Below are 18,763 nucleotides of genomic sequence, written 5' to 3'. Positions count from 1 at the left end.
AAGAAGGAAAAAAAAGAAGTAAATTTGTAGTAAAAGTTTTTTTTTATAAAACGAATTAAAAAATTATGAGTAAACTATAAAAATAATCATTTTTGTTTGTCTCGGGTTATATTTAGTCACTTATGTTTGAAATGAGTAGTCACTTACGTTGTCATTTTGTTACCAAATGGTCATTCTGTCTTTAAGATCTATTACCTCCCAAACGGCGGTCCAACGTGACAGTTAAAATGAGTTTTAAATATCAACATGGATGTCTAGCTAAGTAAATTAATTGTTTTTTTAATTAAATAAATTTAATTAATTGAAATTTCTAAATTAATTAAAGGAAAATGGTAGTTTGTTTTCCTAAAATAATCAAAACCAATGCATCAAATTAATCCTTGAACTAGAAAAAAAGAACCCTTGGTCTCCTTTGCAATTTATTACAGAATGTAGACCACCTATTGAGGAAGTGATTTAAGCTGGAGTGGTTCCTCGCTTTGTTGAGTTACTTGGTTCCCCAAGTGATTATGTCCGTGAGCAGGTATGCATATGAAATGAAATTATTCTAATATCATTTAATTTTACTTGGCAAAAGCTTGTATGAATGTTTTGTAATCTTATATCATTCTTTTTTGTTTCGAAATTCAGGCTGTCCTAGCTTTGGGAAATATTGCTGCTGTTTCTCTTAGATGTCGTGATCTTGTCCTTGCCCACCATGGTGCTTCGCTTACATTGTTGGCTCTGTTGAATGAACCTGTTTCACGTTCTATGCTGAGAAATGCTACATGGACACTGTCAAGGTTTTGTAAGCCCCCTTTGATCAGGTTTCACCCTAAGTCCCTTATTTTTTCAAGTACAATGCTTTTTTACTTGCTAAATCATAAATATATTAAAAGCAACTGCAGTAACAATTTACAAGTCAGAAACCAAAACAGAGTAAACTGAAAGAATAAATATCGATTTACAATATAGTGCAGCGGAAATATCGAATATAAATACCTCCAGCCATTGTCTCAATCAAATGCCAAAATCCGAATGTTTTAACACCACTTTCGAGCACGTTAACCCGCCTACAAGGTCGTCGAATTTAGCTATACGAAAATCACCAAAATCTTTTAAGCACTCGAAAACCTCACTAGATGGAATTGTTTTCAAATTTTGTTTTTGGTGCTAAGGGACACTATGCTTGGGAGTATTTATAATGGTGGTTCCACATAAAAAACTAGGAGTGTTCAAATTTCGGTCAAAACCAAATTAACCGATCGAATCTATCTAATTCGATTAATCGGTTGGTTAACCGATCTGATTCGATCGAAAGTCGATTAATGATTTTTTGGAAGTTCGGTTATCGATTAATTTGGTTCGAAATCGAGTAATTAATTGAATTTACAAAACTTATTAATTAATAATACAAATTACATCTAGTTTTAATTCGGTTAATTTGGTCAAATGAATATTATCAATTTATTTTTTGATATATTTTATACTTGTTTTAACAAAAAAAAAATATAAATTTTGGTTAATTCGATTAATCGAGCGAATAAATCGAAATATTTCAGTTTGATTAACTTTTTTTAAAAAATTTCGAACGATTAAAGGATTAAAAAATTTAATTAATTAAATTAATATTAACTTGATTCAGTTAACGATTCGGTTAATTGTTTCAACATCCGTATAAAAAACCAATCATAAGTAAGGGAGCATTCCCACGAACCAAATACCTACACAAAACACAAACACTCAAACAAATCATCAGCCAAACAAAATAAACACCCTCACAATCCAATACTTTGGACCAAAAGTGGATTAAGCAAGGCTAACTGTCGCGCAATAGTGCACACTTTCGACCAATGTACCTTCCAAGCTAAGCCAATCAAACTCCCACTGTCAATAATAATCTTCACAGCTTCCAAAGACGAGGACCTTGTTTTCGCACCAGTTCAGCCTCGAATGCAAACTTCTGGGCATATTTCCATTTAACACAAATGATATCATCGATTTATTGCTTTACAAGGCAAAATCATTGTCATTAATCTTTCAAATCTAATCTGGTATCTAAACTATGCATTGCTACGCACTACTAACATTAAACTAGAAAGCGAGGCATATTGCTTGGAGGCTTACAAACGTTTAGTTTAAATTGATTTTTTGTTGAAGTTTGGTCAGCATGCAGCACTGAGAAGCTGGCCATGCACACCAAGCCATGCAGGAACACCAGAATCGAGTGCAGCCACTGTCATCTAGTTCCATTTTGCTTCATTTTGTTACATCGGTTGATGTAATGAATTCTAGTTCATTTAGAACAATGTTAGATTGATGATTGATGTAATTAGGTGGTGATTGAGCTGATAAATCAGCTTTGTTTATGTGTACAAGTTATTTTTCCTAGTTTCCATGTAATTAGTGGTATTAGGTGAGCATTAGGTGATGTTTGTCTTGTTTTGCTCAGTCAATGACTGATATATGTAATGGCTATATGCCAATGTTTTCTTCTTAATGAAAATTATTGGATTTCATTCATTTTATGCTCCATTTTTCTTGCTTTCTATTCTGTTCTTATTTTTCTTTGCAAAATTTTGTTTGTTTCCTCTACAAGCAACGGACGTTGCTGCTCAAGACTCAGCTTTGGTAGCTGTTTTGTTCTTAAAATCTCCAACAATTGGTATCTAGAGCTTTTGTTTTAGTGGACCTATTATAATTGAATCATAAAGTCATGGCTTCATCAGGCTTTTCTTCTTCACCACCACCAGTCTTTAATGGTGAAAAGTTTCACATATGGGTAGTCAAGATGAGGACTTACCTACAGGCCTTCGATCTGTGGGAAGTTGTGAATACTGATGCTGAGCCAGCTCCACTTAGAGCCAATCCCACAGTGGCACAAATCAGGCAACACGCAGATGAGAGGACCAAGAGGCATAAGGCCATGTCCTACATTTAGAACTGTGTGTCTGATGTTATTTTCACCAGAATCATGGCCTGTGAGACTCCAAAGTAGGCCTGGGACAAGCTTAAGGAGGAGTTCCAAGGCACAGAAAGAACAAGACAACAGTAGGTGTTGAATTTGAGAAGAGACTTTGAGAATTTGAAGATGAAGGAGGAAGAGACAGTAAAGCAGTACTCAGATAGAATCATGGTCATTGTGAATAGCATAAGGTTGCTAGGAGAGCAGTTCACTGAGGTAAGGATTGTGGAGAAGGTGCTCTCAACATTGCCTGAAAGATATGAGGCAAAAATCTCATCCCTGGAGGATTCGAGAGACCTTGAAAGCATCTTCCTAACTGAGCTCATTAATGCCCTTTATGCTCAGGAGCAAAGGAGAGCCAGCAGGATGGAGGAGCAGCAGGATGGAGGAGCAGCAGGAAGGTGCTTTCCAAGTCAAGGCCAAAGCTGCCTCGAGCACCTCTGCCTATAAAGGCAAGAAAAACTAGAGAAGCAGGCCTAAGCCTGATGCTGCAAGAAAAGGAGACCAATTTTGCAGATATTGTAAAAGGCCTAGTCATCCAGAGGCCAAATGCTGGTTCTAACCAAATGCCTTGTGTCAACATTGCAAAAAGAAAGGGCATGTTGAAAGGGTCTACAAAGAAAAAGGCAGACATGGGCAGAATCAAGTACAACACAAGAATGAAGAAGCTCGAGTGGCTAAAGACAGTAGTGACTATGAAGAGCAGGTCTTTGCTGTATCTTGTTTAGCTGGTCAGAACAAGGGCTCAAAAGGATGGTTGTTGGACAGTGGCTATACCAACCACATGTCACCAGATGCAAACATTTTCAAAATGTTAGACAGATCTTGCAAAATCAAAGTGAAAATTGGCAATGGTCAGTTCATCAAGGCTGAAGGAAAGGGAGATGTCCTAATATGCACTTTCACAGGAGACACGGTCATCACAAATGTGCTGTTAGTGCCTGAGATTAACAGAAACCTTCTCAGCATTGCTCAACTGCATGAAAAGGGCTACTCAGTTGTGTCTAAGGGCCAGGAATGCCAAATTGCTGATCCAAATGGATCAAGCCTCATGACAGTCACTATGACAGATAAGTGTTTTGAAGTCAACTGGCCAAGTGACTCACACTCAACATGTGTTGCCTCAACAGAAGAATCCAAGCTTTGGCATCAAAGGCTTGGTCATGCCGATTTTAAATCGATGGCTCAGATGGTCAGCAAGGAGATGGTTGAAAACTTCACTAAATCAGTCCAAAATAAAGATGTTTGTGAAATCTTTCAGATGGGAAAGTAAACCAGGCTCCCATTTCCTGTAAATACAACCTGGAGAGCATCAAACAAGTTAGAGCTGGTACACTCTGATATATGTGGTCCTATGAAATTAGAATCATTGAATGGAAGTAAGTATTTCATTCTTTTTATTGATGATTATACCAAATATTGCTGGATTTTCTTTTAAAGCACAAGTCTGAGGTAGCTCAAGTGTTTTTTTGAATTTTAGAACAGTTATTGAAACTGAAGCAGGTTGTAAGGTCAAGACCATCAGGTCAGACAGTGGAGCTGAATATACCTCAGCTTAGTTCCAAGCTTTATGTAATGATGCTGGCATCAAACATCAGCTGACAAATGTTTATACACCTCAGCAGATTGGGGTAAGTGAAAGGAAAATTAGAAGTTTGATGGATATGGACAGGTGCCTTCTGTTCGAGAAGAATTTGCCCAAAACCTTGTGGGCTGAAGCAGTTAACACTGCTGTCTACCTTCAAAATAGGCTCTCAACCAAGGTTTTAGATCACAAGACTCCATTTGAATGATGGTTTGGGTTCAAGCCATCACTGGCTCACCTGAGGGTCTTTGGTTGCTTGTGTTATGCAAAAGTACCAGCTGTAAAAAGAAGCAAGCTGGATAAGTGAGCTCAAGCAGGCATTCTGGTAGGCTACAGTTTAGTCAAAAAAGGCTATAGGATCTTGGATCATTTAACAAACAAAGTGATAATGAGCAGAGATGTAGTGTTCAATAAGAAAGCAAGCTGGAACTGGGAAAGAAATAAACTAGAGGCTATTTTTGAAGAACTTATGACCGATCAGACTAGGCCTGATCAAAATGGTCCTGATATGGATATTGATGATGAACCTGTCAGGGGTACAAGGACTTTGGCAGAAATTTATGAGAGGGCTCAAGTTGCACAAGAAGAACCTAGCTGTTTTGAGGAAGCTGAAGCACATGAAGGTTGGAAGCAAGCCATGATTGATGAAATGAAGATGATTCAAAAGAATCAGACATGGGAGTTGACTAAAAGACCTATCAACAGAAAGACCATTGGTGTCAAATGGGTCTATCGGGCCAAACAAAATGCTAATGGCAGTTTAAACAAGTTGAAAGCTAGGCTTGTTGTCAAGGGATTCAGTCAAAGATATGGCCTGGACTACATTGAAACTTTTGCACCAGTAGCCAGGCTAGACACAATCAGGTTGTTGGTTGCTTTGGCTGCACAAAGGTAGTGGATCATTCATCAACTGGATATGAAGTCTGCATTTCTCAATGGCTTCCTTGAAGAAGAAATCTACATTGATTAGCAAGGCTTTGTTGTGTTTGGCAAAGAGGACACGGTATACAGGCTTAAAAGGGCCTTGTATAGCCTGAAACAAACTCCTAGACCCTGGTATGCTAGGGTTAACAACTATTTGTTAAGCCTGGGATTCGAGAGAAGCATGAGTGAGCCAACACTGTATGTCAAAAAGGAACAAGTTGAAACACAGCTCATTGTGTTCCTTTTATGTTGATGACCTCTTAGTGATAGGAGGAGACCAGATCTTATTGGGTGATTTTAAGGCTAAAATGAAGGATATGTTTGAAATGTCTAACTTGGGGCAAATGACTTACTTTCTTGGAATGGAGGTACAACAAACTCAAAGTGGAATCTTCTTAGGACAGAAGACATTTGTTGCAAAGATCCTAAGCAAGTTCTCTATGGAGAATTGTAAGCTAACAAGCACACTTATGGTTGTTGGAATGAAGCTATCAAGTCAAGGAGATCAAGAACAAGCCAGTGAATCTGATTATAGAAGCCTAGTTGGTTGCTTATCGTATTTAATAGCAATTAGACCAGACATCATGTTTGCTGTGAGTATGCTATCGAGGTTCATGCATTGCTGCAACAAGCAACATCTTCAAGCAGCAAAAAGAGTGCTCAGGTACATCAAAGGTACTTTAAGCTATGGATTACAATTTAAGAGAAGTGAAGACCTGAAGCTGATAGGCTACACTGACAGTGACCGGGCTAGTTCAAAGGATGATATGAAAAGCACTTCAGGTTATGCATTTACACTTATTTCAGCAATGTCTTGCTGGAGTTCGAAGAAGCAAAAAAAGGTTTTTTAGTCAATAGCTGAAGCTGAGTATGTAGCAGCTGCTGGAGCAGTCAACCAAGCCATTTGACTAAGAAAAATCCTAGCTGATTTGAACCTACATCAAAGACAAGCAACAGAGATATATTATGATAACATGTCTGCTGTTGCAATTACAAAGAATCCTGTCTTCCATGGTAGAATTAAGCACTTTAACATCAAGCTACATGTGGTAAGGGAGATGGAACAAGCTCGAGAGGTGGAGCTGATTCATTGCAATTCAGAGGAACAGGTTGCTGATATCTTTACAAAAGCCCTTGGAATGTCAAGGTTTATTAAGCTAAGAGAGAAAATGGGAGTATGCAACATGCTAACCAAGGAGGAGTGTTGAAGTTTTGTCAGCATGCAGCATCGAGAAGCTGGCCATGCACACCAAGCCATGCAGGAACACCAGAATCGAGTGCAATCACTGCCATCTAGTTCCATTTTGCTTCATTTAGTTACTTTAGTTGATGTAATGAATTTTAGTTCATTTAGAACTATGTTAGATTGACGATTGATGTAATTAGGTGGTGACTGAGCTGATAAATCAGCTTTGTTTATGTGTACAAGTTATTTTTCCTAGTTTTCATGTAATTAGTGGTATTAGGTGAACATTAGGTGATGTTTGTCTTGTTTTGCTCAGTCAATGACTGATATATGTAATGGCTATATGCCAATGTTTTCTTCTTAATGAAAATTATTGGATTTCATTCATTTTATGCTCCATTTTTCTTGCTTTCTATTATGTTCTTGTTTTTCTTTGCAAAATTCTGTTTGTTTCCTTCACAAGCAACGGACCTTGTTGCTCAAGACTCAGCTTTGGTAGTTGTTTTGACCTTAAAATCTCCAACATTTTTGTCTTACTGGTTATCCTTTATTTACTATTCAGGTTAAGCTTGTACTCCCTATATTAGCCCGTCTTATTCATTCAAAAGATGATGTCGTCTTAGCTAAAGCATGTAAGGCACTCCCATATCTTTTTGATGGCACAAATGACAAAATCCAAGCTGTTATTGAAGCAGGTGTACTTGGGCGTCTGGTGGAACTTTTAATGTTAGTTAGACTAATTTTTTGTTGATTGACTTTGAAATCTATTCTATTTCCGAGCTATTTTGTTTGGTTTCTTGACCAAAATCATAAATTTTTGGACTTTCACAGACAACCTTCTCCTTCAGTGATAACTTCTGTTCTTTATACAGTTAGAAATATTGTTACTGGAGATAATGTTCAAACTCAGGTATTAGACACTTTGTTTAATTAGTTTTTCCCTATTAAATGATCTTACTAAAATATATATATTTTGTCATTTATCATATCTTTTTTTGTTAACAACTAGTTTTCTCACTAAAACCACATTTATACCCTCTCTTACTTGGACTAAAGATTGTTTGGGTTTAGTTGTTAAGGATGATCTTTTTTTCTCATTTATGGGCAAACCTTGTTGCTATGCATTGTGTCATAAGTCATCAGGCATTGCCATGCCTTTTAAAACTTTTGACAAATAATTATGAAAAAGCATCAAGGTGGTTGCTTGTTCGACGATCGCAAATATCACAGCAAGAAATGAAGAGCAGATACAGGTATCAATTTCGAACCTAAGGTTTTATCTGCGTTGACTTGTACAATGAAAATATGGGTAATGGTATGAATTTTACAGGCTATAATTGAAGCTGATATTATTGCTCCTCTAGTTGATTTGCTTCAAGATGATAAATTTAATATTCAAAACCAAGTTGCAAAAGCCATCTCAAATGCTACATTTGGTGGGACTCATGATCAGATTAGGTACAAAAATGGTTTCTTATATTATACTTTAAGGGAATCATGACTTGGTAGAGTATGAATGATAAACTATCTCATCTGGGCATGTCATATATTTCAGATTCCTTGTAAGTCAAGGTTGCATCAAGCCATTGTGTGATCTTCTCTACTACTCCAATCTAGAGGTTGTTACAGTTTGCTTACAAGGGCTTGAAAACATTCTCAAGGTAGGAGAAGCTGATAAAAATATGGGCATTATTGGAGGAGTGAATCTCTATGCACAAATAATCGATACTGCACTAAGTTGAGAGTGGATCGAGTATTTACTGTCTCATGACAACACCGAGACTTATGAAAAGGCTATGAAAGTTCTCAAGCTACTCAAACAGAATTCCATTTTGCATGGTGAACTATCTGTTTCTTCCAAAGGATTCATTGAAGATCTTAAGATATTAGTAATCAAGATTTATTCTAATCTTGTGAATAAAAATGATTGACCAAATAATTATATTTATTGTTGTCGTAACCATTTTTTTTGTGGAAAACGGGTATTGACTTGGAGGAAAAAAACGAAAACGGGAGTCGCCACCGATCCTTTTTGACGAGGTGTGATCGGGTCACCTCGTAAAAGTGGTTGTTTTTAATAAATAGTTTGATTTATTTAAACAACAATTTTGGTCTACGCAAATCCAGAAAATAGATTCGGGAGTCGGTTACGCACGAGGAAGGATTAGCACCCTCGATACGTCCAAAATTGGTACCTAGTTGATTAATTAGTGCCTTAGTGTCGAAAATTGAAAACTTGGAAGGCTTTTGAAATACGATCCCTCTTTGTAAAGAAAATGCTCAAATATTAAAGACCTTCCCGTTTCAAAATATGAAATGTCACATCTAGTGAGTTAGGACACAACATCTTGCATTTTCGAAAGCGAGCTTGCCTTTTATATAAAATTTGCGTATTTTACTTTATTAAAAGGGTATTCGATTATTTAGAGTAAACGAGAGAAATCGAAACCCAGTAAGTTAGCGTACGTTTTCTCGAATTCTCAAACGCCGAATATCGCCTTTATTTTAAAATAAATTCTTATTTCGAGGTGACAAAATGTCATACCCGGTAAGTTAGGGCACAACACTTCGCATCTTCGAGAATAAGCATTTTTAAAACTCGTATAGTGATTTAAAAGAGTATTCCATTATTTAGGTTAAATGAGAAAAATCGAAACCCAGTAAGTTAGGGCACGATTGTCTCGAATTACCAAATACGGAATATCACTTTTATAAAGGAATTATTTTAAGGTATTGAGTGAAAAATATAATGTGATTTATTGTAAAACATAAAACCAAATCATGGTGCTAATACGCAATAATAAGTGCGACAGTATCAATAACAATGATATAAGCGATTATAAAAAGATGAAAACAAGGCTAGCAATATGAAAACATAAAACACGAGCATAAGGCAAATGATCGAATAAAAATAAATAAAACATGGCAAAATAAAAATAAAAATGACAATAATAACGAAAACGATAACAAAAATAATAATATAAATGATAATAGCATAGAATGATAATAATATATATGGTATTAAAATATATACGTAATAATAGAAATAAAAGTATATATAACATTAAAAATATATGTACGGAATACATATGTGAAATAAGCACATAATAGTTATAAAAATATGAATAATATGATATTTACAATATATATATAAAAAAACATAATGAAAAATGATGTGCATGATATTAATATACAAGATATAGTTTAAAACATAAACGTAAGATAACATGAGAAATGAAAATATATAAATGATATAGTATTAAGGTATATGTATAAAAATATAATATTAAAATATATATATACACGCAATATATAAAAAAAATATATCCGTATATGTATACATAATAAAATGCAATATTTAAAATATTTACATAATATATACATGCTAAAAATGATAATAATGTTTAAAAATAAATATTAACGATATTACCTAGATATATACATTTATGTTAAAATGAGTACATGATAGTATGTCCACAATATACATAATATATTAAAAATATATATATACATATAATATTTATAAAAATATAAAAATATATACATAATATACATAAAGTATACATATATACATATTTATAATAGTTAAAAGGAACAAATATACATAATAATGCTAATACATATTTGCGTAGTGCAATGTATATACATCACATGAATATATATATAACATAAAAATACATTAATAAAAAACAATAATATTAAACTATTAATAATACTGTATACCATATATACATAAGTATTAAATAAAGGTAGGACGAAATTGGATTGAAAGCAGAATTTTAGAGGCGAATTTTAAAATAAATAAAAGGAGAAGGGGACTGATTTGAACAAACGAGCAAACAGGAGAGTCTGAAGGAGCAAATAATCCATCCTTTCTAAGCGGCGTCGTTCGTTGGTTCGTCAGTTATGGGGTTCAAGGGTTAAATTGCAATAGAATAAACAAATCGTGGCTAAATTAAAGAAGCAAAAAGGACCGCATTGGAATAGCCTCAAAGAGTGAAAGGACCAAGGGTGCAAATAGACCCTTGGTCAAAAAACACGCGGATCCCAAGCTATCTCGGGTCAGTTTGTTGGGTTCCCTCCCCAAAACGACGTCGTTTTGCGTCTGGGGAGGCTTCCCCAAAACGCTGCCGTTTCAAAGGCCTATAAAAGCCAAAAAAAATTTAAAAATTTCATTCTTCCTGCGTTTGATGGGGTGGGGGGCATGTGCTGACGGCTAGGGTTTCCTTAGCTTCTTCTTTTGTTTTTTTCTTTAATGTAATGGGCTAGGGTTTCCTTTGAAATTGGGTTTTGGGTAGGTTATTTGGGTTTTAGGCTTAGTGGGTTCAGTGGGTTTTGGGCTAAGGGCCAAAATTGGGCTTGTACAGCTGCCCCTCCTTGCTTGTTGTCGTGTAATGAGAACAGAGCAAAGACTTAAGAAAGACCAATTTTTTCTGGTCTCACTGTGTCTGGACTTGTTTAGCGCTCCTTTTCTCCAGGTAGCTTTATTCCAATCTTGTTGCTTCGCTTCGCTTCACTGCTCTACTGCAACTTCAAGAAGGTAAGGTTTGTTTTGATCTGCTCCACTGCAACTCCATGGAGATAAGATACGTGACTTCAATCAATTCCACTGAAACTTTAAGAAGATCTGTTGTAGCTTCGATTAATCCACTGAAACTTCAGGGAGATCTGCTGTAGCTTTGATCAATTCCACTAAAACTTCAAGGAGATCTGCTATGGGTTTTAGCTGCTCCAACGCCATTTCAGGGAGAAGATATTTGATTTTCAACCTCTTACCCCACTGCTTAGGGGGTTAAGGCTTGTCATCATTGATCTGTTTCCCTACTGCTTAGGGGTTTAGATCTGTAAATTCAACCTGTTACCCTACTGCTTAGGGGTTTAAGGTTTGAAAATTTGGCTTGTTACCCTATTGCTTAGGGGGTTGAAGCCCATCACTTTCGATCTGTTTCCCTACTGCTTAGGGGGTAAGATCTGTAAACTCAACCTGTTACCCTACTGCTTAGGGGTTTAAGGTTTGAAAATTTGGCTTGTTACCCTATTGCTTAGAGCAATAATATCTATAAACTTCAGCTTGTTACCCTACTGCTTAGGGGGTTAAAGCTTGGTGGTTTGAATCTGCTTCACTGCATTCGAGGAGGCGAAATTCGATGTATTTGATCTGCTCCACTGCAATTTCAGGGAGGTGAGATCTGTGATTTTCAGCCTATTACCCTACTGCTTAGGGGGTTAAGGCCCATCTTCTTTGATCTGTTTCCCTATTGCTTAGGGTGATAAGATATTTAGTCTGTTCCACTGCGACTTCAAGGAGATGAGACTTGTAACTTCAGTCTGCTCCACTGAGACTTCAGGAAGACAGGATTCGCTGGATTTGATCTGTTCCACTGCAACTTCAAGGAGACGAAATCTGTGATTTTTAGCCTATTACCCTACTACTTAGGGGGTTAAGATCTGTAAATTTAACCTGTTACCCTACTGCTTATGGGTTTAAGGCTTGGTGAATTCACTGATTCTAGGGACATGACCTGTAGAATCAGTTCCATGTATTTATGCTTATGCCAAAGAATTAGGATGCTATGATCAAAGTGAATCAAATGCTCCTAATTAGATGTATTACGAATGATCTATGAATGTATGGGTGCAACATGTGGTGAGCGTGAGTCCTTTTTAATGTTTAGGTTGCTATTGCTCTTTGTTCATCAAGGTTCTTTCTCTAAAAAGGTACTCTGTCTTCTTGTTCAGCTCACATTTTTAACAGAAAACCAGAAGAGGTGGTCCCAATTTATACTCTTTCTTCTCAGATGCTTCAAATCTTTGAGTTTGGTTAGTTCTAAATAATAGTCCTGTTTCAGGTTCCTGTACTATTTAGAAACTTTCAGAGTAATGTGCAGAACTCTTTTTGCAAAAATGGTTTTAGTCATTAATCATCAATGCAAAAAGATCATAATAATGACAAAACTGAAATTTATCAGAAACAACATTTGAAGGGAATATATTAATCACAGTCAACAAACATTGCTGGAATACAAAATGAATAAAAAGGAATAGGTGCCCCAGATCTCGCAGCGTGAGTTTCTCTGTACTGACTTCTTGAGGACTCCTTTTTTGCCCAATACGTGTTTAGGGGATCTAGAGTACTCTTGCAGACGCCCTAAGATGTAACATCTCTCCTCCTTGTTAATTTAGGTATCATAAGACCATCGCATGCCCCACCTTTGATCAAAATTTGAATCGCCCTTTACGGGTTTTCAATTCAAAATCCCTTTGGTCTTAAGGTGCTCTTTGCGAGTTTTCACCCTGGTCTCTCCTCCTTTTTTTTTAGGTGAAGTATTTCTTAACTGAATCCAAATGTACGGGATTGGATAAGGTCTTGCTATCCATTTCAGCCAATATCAATGCTCCGCCAGAAAAGGCTTTCTTCACCACATAAGGCCCTTCCCAATTCAGCACCCATTTTCCTCTGAAGTCTTTTTTTATGGGCAGGATCTTTTTCAGTACTAGGTCTCCCTCGTGGAACTCTCTGGGACGAACCTTTTTGTTGTAAGCTCGCATCATTCTCTTTTGGTACATCTGACCATGGCGAATAGCCCGTAGCCTCTTTTCTTCAATCAAATTCAACTGATCGTATCGGGACTGGATCCATTCTGCTTCATCCAACTTTGCTTCTGACAAAACTCTGAGGGAAGGAATCTCGACCTCGATAGGTAAAACTGCCTCCATTCCATAGACTAATGAGAAAGGCGTTGCCCCAGTAGAAATTCTGATAGACGTTCGATAAGCATAGAAGGCGAATGGTAGCTTTTCATGCCAATCTTCATAAGTTTCTATCATCTTTCCTACAATCTTCTTGATGTTCTTATTGGCTGCTTCGACTGCACCGTTCATCTCCGGGCGATACGGTGACGAGTTGTGGTGTCTGATCTTGAACTGACTGCAGACATCCGTTATCGTGCTGTTGTTCAAATTCAATGCGTTGTCAGATATAATCCTTTGCGGCATTCCATATCGACAGATGATTTCCTTTTTTAGGAACTTGCTAACTGCTGATTTAGTGACATTGGCATATGAAGCGGCTTCCACCCATTTGGTGAAATAATCGATGACCACAAAGATGAAACGATGCCCATTTGAAGCTTTTGGCGAAATTGGCCCAATCACATCCATGCCCCACATCGAGAAAGGCCATGGCTAAGTCATGACATGCAAAGGTGAGGGAGGTACATTAATCTTGTCTCCATAGATTTGGCACTTATGACATCTTTTGGCGTAGTTAATATAGTCTCCTTCCATGGTGGACCAATAATAACCGAACCTCATAATTTGCCTAGCCATTGTAAAACCATTAGCATGTGTCCCGCAGACGCCCTCATGGACTTCTTCCAAGATTTTCTTAGCCTCAATAGCGTCTACACATCTTAACAGTACCTGATCCTTTCTTCTTTTGTATAGGATCTCCCCGTCTAAGACATAGTCAATGGCCAGTCTTCTCAACGTTCTTTTGTCGTTCTCAGTAGCTTGGTCGGGGTACTCACGATTCTTCACATATCGTAGGATATAGTGGTACCAAGGGTGATCATCATTTTCCTCTTCTTCTTCGAGGTTGTAACAATGAGCCGGGGCCTCGTAAATGCTCATTTGGATTGGTTTCACATCCTCTGGTTAGTTCACCTTAATCATAGAAGCTAAAGTTGCTAGGGCGTCAGCCATCTGATTTTCTTCTCGTGGGAGGTAGTCGAAGATAATATCATCAAACTCTTTAATTAACTCAAGGATCAACCTCCGGTAATTGATCAATTTGGGTTCTCTTGTCTCCCATTCACCTTTGAGTTGATAAATCACTAGGGCAGAATCTCCATATACCTCTAACACCTTGATTTTACGTTCTATAGCCGCGCGTATTCCCATGATGCATGCTTCGTATTCTGCCATATTGTTCGTGCAGTCAAAATCTAATTTACTAGTGAATGGATAATGATCTCCGTTTGGGGACACCAGAACTGCCCCGATTCCGTTACCCACAGCATTTGATGCTCCGTCGAAGTTTAGCTTCCAAGGATGACATTCTTGAGGGTTTTCTTCGGTGGTCGCTACGTACATCAGATATTCATTTGGGAAATCAAAGTTCAGAGGCTCGTAGTCTTCTAGAGCTCTACTGGCTAGGAAATCTGCTATTGCACTCCCTTTTACAGCTTTCTGATTTACATAGACGATATCAAATTCAGAAAGTAGAATTTTCCATCGGGCCATTCTCCCGTTTAAGGCAGTCGACTCCATCAAGTATTTTAGAGGATCTATTTTAGAGATCAGCCAAGTTGTATGGTACAACATGTATTGTCTCAGTCTTCGGGATGTCCAGATCAAGGCACAGCACAACTTTTCAATGAACGAGTATCTCGTTTCACACTCAGTAAACTTTTTACTGAGGTAATATATCGCTCTTTCTTTCCTTCCCGATTCATCGTGTTGGCCAAGCACGCATCCCATAGAATTTTCAAATACCGTCAAATACAGTATCAGTGGCTTATCTGGATTAGGTGGTGTCAACACTGGGGCATTAGACAAATATTGCTTAACTTTGTCGAAAGTCTTCTGGCATTCCTCGTCCCAACCACCAGGGTTGTGTTTCTTAAGGAGACGGAATATGGGGTCACATTTCTCGGTTAGTTGTGAAATAAACCGAGAGATGTAATTTAGTCTTCCTAAGAATCCTCGAACTTCCTTTTGAGTACGTGGTGGAGGTAACTCTTGTATGGCTTTAACTTTATCTAGGTCAATCTCAATCCCTTTTCCACTGACCACGAATCCTAGCAGTTTTCCTGACCTGGCTCCGAAGGTACATTTTGCGGGATTGAGTTTCAACTGGAATTTTCTCAACCTCAAAAATAATTTCCTCAAGACTTGCACATGCTCTTCTTCAGTCCGAGATTTGGCGATCATGTCGTCGACATAAACTTCAATTTCTTTATGCATCATGTCATGAAATAGGGTTACCATGGCTCTCTGATATGTTGCTTCAGCATTTTTCAATCCGAACCGCATTACTTTATAGCAGAAGGTTCCCCATATGGTCACAAATGTGGTTTTATTCATGTTTTCGGGATGCATCTTGATCTGATTGTACCCCGAGAAACCATCCATGAAGGAAAAGAGTGAGTAACCTGCCGTGTTGTCCACTAAGGTGTCGATATGAGGCAACGGGAAATTATCTTTTGGGCTGGCCTTGTTTAAGTCTCTGTAGTCTACACACATCCGTACCTTTCCATCTTTTTTAGGGACGGGGACGATGTTGGCTACCCATTCCGAGTACTTAACTACTTGTAAGAAATCAGCATCAAATTGCTTCCTGACCTCCTCTTTTATCTTCATCAGAACATCGGGCAGCATCCTTCGAAGCTTTTGCTGAACTGGCTTGCATTCTTCTTTGATGGGGAGCCTGTGTACCACAATGTCAATACTTAGCCCAGGCATATCCTGATATGACCATGCAAAGACATCCTTGAACTCTTGGAGTAACTCAATAAGGTCCCGCTTTGTCTCTGTGGTGATGCAAGTTCCGATCTTTACTTCTCTCATTTCTAGTTCATCTCCCAAGTTCACGACTTTTACGGTCTCTTTGTAGGGTAGAATTTGTTTCTCCTCGTGTTCTACCATCCTTAACAAATCAGGGGATAAGTTATAGTCTCCATCATCCTCAAAGTCTTGGGATCCCTCCAGACACATATCTCGCTCAAAAGGAGATTCTGAATTAGTAGCAACGTCACTCGCATCATTGATATCTGGAGACCTGTTGTAGGTGTGAAGGAAGATGCAAAGAACAAGAGAATCTAAGAACAATGATATGTTTGGTATGATCATGAATGAAAGAATAAAAGAATATTTGCACAGAATAAGTCAAAAGGATGCATTTCATTGAAATAACGATTTCGAACATAAGCCTATTTCACAAAATGACACTTGTTACTCGTAGGCCTAGAGCAATAAGTGTGTTTTGGACATTACTCTGAGTTAGTTCTAAAGACTACAGGAATCTCTTCCGCAGTCTAATTATTCAGAACACTTCCCGGCTCATAAGGGCGAATGCCTGACAAATTCTCTACCCCCGTCCCTTCTTCATATGTGGCGTTGATGTCCAAACTTTCCATCATTCCTTCCAAGATTTCCTTTCCCGATGTCTTCTGCTCGGAGTGAATGACCCCTCCAGACACAAAAGTCTTCGATATATGGGGGAAGATCATTGGTTCCCATTCGATTTCTCCCCCGCTCAATCGCACTCTCCTTCTTTCTTGCTTCTTCTCAAGTTTTTTCTTTCTTTGTTTCATGTTCGGCTTAAACCCTAACCCAAAATTGTCTTGTTTGTCCTTCATCATTGGTACATTAATCCTTCCTTGGAGGTATTTCCCGAGTCCTCTTCCGGGTAGAGCCTCTTTTCCAATAGTTAGCCGTAGTCCCATTCTTGTAGTCTCAGATAACCTGGGCATTGGAATCTTATTTCCTTCGATGATGAACGTCACGTTCAAAAACTCCAAAGATCGAAAAGAGCACTCGATTGCTTCATCATTTGCCTCCAGATATGGGGCATCAATGGTTATTACCGCGATGATGTCCTCTTCAGCATTGATTGTTACTAACCGACCTTCGGTCACTAATTTCAACTTTTGATGCAGCGATGAAGGGACTGCCCCGCCGAATGTATCCACGGTCTCCCCAATAGACAATTATACGAAGACTTAATGTCCATGACCAAGAAATCTACCTCGTATGTGCTCGACCCGATTAAGAGGGGTACTTCAATTCTCCCCATTACCTTCCTTTCCGTGCTATCAAATGCTCTCACTACATTTTGGCATGTCTTCATATGGGAACTATCCACTGGCAACCTACTCAGAGTAGATAGGGGTAGGACATTCAGTGCAGACCCATTGTCAATCAATACCCCCAGTAACGTGTACCGTTTACAGTGAGTCGTTATGTGCAAAGCTTTAGTTGATCCTCGGCCTCCTGGCGGTATCTCATCGTCATTGAAGAATATGAAGTTGTCGGCACTTATATTGTTGACTAAGCGGTCCAGTTTGTTTACAGAGATATCGTTAGCAACATAAGTTTCATTCAGCACCTTCATCAATGCGCTGTGATGGGTTTCGAAACTTAAAAGTAAGGCCAGTACCGATATACGCACTGGCTGTTTGTGCAACTGTTCTACGACACTATATTCGCTCTGCTTTAGGAATTTTAAGAATTCCTTGGCTTCTTTTTCAGTCACTAATTCATTAACAGTTGGTTCAGGCCCCGCCGGCTTCTCTTTCTTTTGCTTAATTGCTAATAATTTTCCTTTAACCTGCTCGACTTTTGTATTTGGGGTATAATGCCTTCCGCTGCGCGTATAAAAACCTTGGTCTTGAACTTCCTCTGATGCATTAATCGGGGTCTCCTCTCCCGGGAATGTCACATTGCAGCTATAGTTCCACGGTACCCTTTTGCTGTCTTTATAAGGAAAAGCAACGGGCTTTTAGATCACGACCTTTGGCGTAACTCGTGCCCCAGCTTCATTCATTCTCGGACGTGATATGATAACCACTGGGCGGTTGACTTTGTAAACATCCTTCGTCGACATCTCTTCGGAGGCACACACATCTGCTTCTTCCAGGCTCCCGATATATTCGAAGAATTCCAGCTCCTTATTATCCATCAATCCTTGTACTAAAGCCCTGAATTGGCTGCATTCCTGAATCTCATGACCCTCTTGATCGTGGAACTCACAATAATTCTTCGCTTCTCGAGGCCTGACCTCCGAATTCTGTGTTATCAAACCTCTTTCCACCATTTTCTTCCATACTTCTTTCAACGGGGTATTCACTTCTGCAATATTCATCTTAATTTCTTTCCCCGAACTCTCGATTATCGCATTTATCCCCTTATCCCCATGGTTAGGTAATGGATTCTCTGTACTGGATGTATCATCAAATTTCACAATCCCCATGTTGATGAGTCTCTCAACCGATTTTTTGAAAGTGGTACAGTTTTCTATCGAGTGTCCTGTGGCTCCCGCATAGTATTCGCATTGGGCATTTGCGTCATACCATTTGGGGTATGGAGGTTGCATTGGCTTCAGATAGAAAGGAGACACGAC

At 38.2% G+C, this 18,763-nt stretch overlaps 1 protein-coding gene and 1 pseudogene across 1 annotated transcript; one reads left to right on the top strand and one right to left on the bottom strand.

Annotated features, from left to right (window-relative positions):
• The first annotated feature begins 460 nt into the window (after nucleotides 1-460).
• On the top strand, nucleotides 461-8,570 carry LOC107955379 (importin subunit alpha-like; annotated as a pseudogene).
• An 8,106-nt stretch (nucleotides 8,571-16,676) lies between these two features.
• On the bottom strand, nucleotides 16,677-18,613 carry LOC121210068 (uncharacterized). Its single transcript, XM_041082149.1, has 5 exons — nucleotides 18,196-18,613; nucleotides 17,750-18,117; nucleotides 17,441-17,644; nucleotides 17,010-17,336; nucleotides 16,677-16,847 (listed from the first exon to the last, which is right to left on the bottom strand). The coding sequence occupies exons 1-5, from the start codon at nucleotides 18,611-18,613 to the stop codon at nucleotides 16,677-16,679; spliced, it is 1,488 nt and encodes a 495-aa protein (XP_040938083.1).
• Between the last annotated feature and the right edge of the window lie 150 nt (nucleotides 18,614-18,763).

This window comes from Gossypium hirsutum, chromosome A11 (assembly GCF_007990345.1).
Source record: "Gossypium hirsutum isolate 1008001.06 chromosome A11, Gossypium_hirsutum_v2.1, whole genome shotgun sequence".
In the NCBI taxonomy this organism is placed as follows: domain Eukaryota; kingdom Viridiplantae; phylum Streptophyta; class Magnoliopsida; order Malvales; family Malvaceae; genus Gossypium; species Gossypium hirsutum.
This window is presented reverse-complemented; position numbering and strand designations above follow the sequence as displayed.

Excerpts from the sequence above, each read along its gene's own strand:
- LOC121210068 (XM_041082149.1), bottom strand. The coding sequence starts at position 18,613 with ATGGGGATTGTGAAATTTGATGATACATCCAGTACAGAGAATCCATTA. Across the intron at positions 17,645-17,749 it reads ATCACAGCGCATTGATGAAG|ATACCGCCAGGAGGCCGAGG; the intron begins GTGCTGAATGAA and ends AATGACGATGAG. Across the intron at positions 16,848-17,009 it reads ACCTCCAAGGAAGGATTAAT|ACTTTTGTGTCTGGAGGGGT; the intron begins GTACCAATGATG and ends CATATATCGAAG.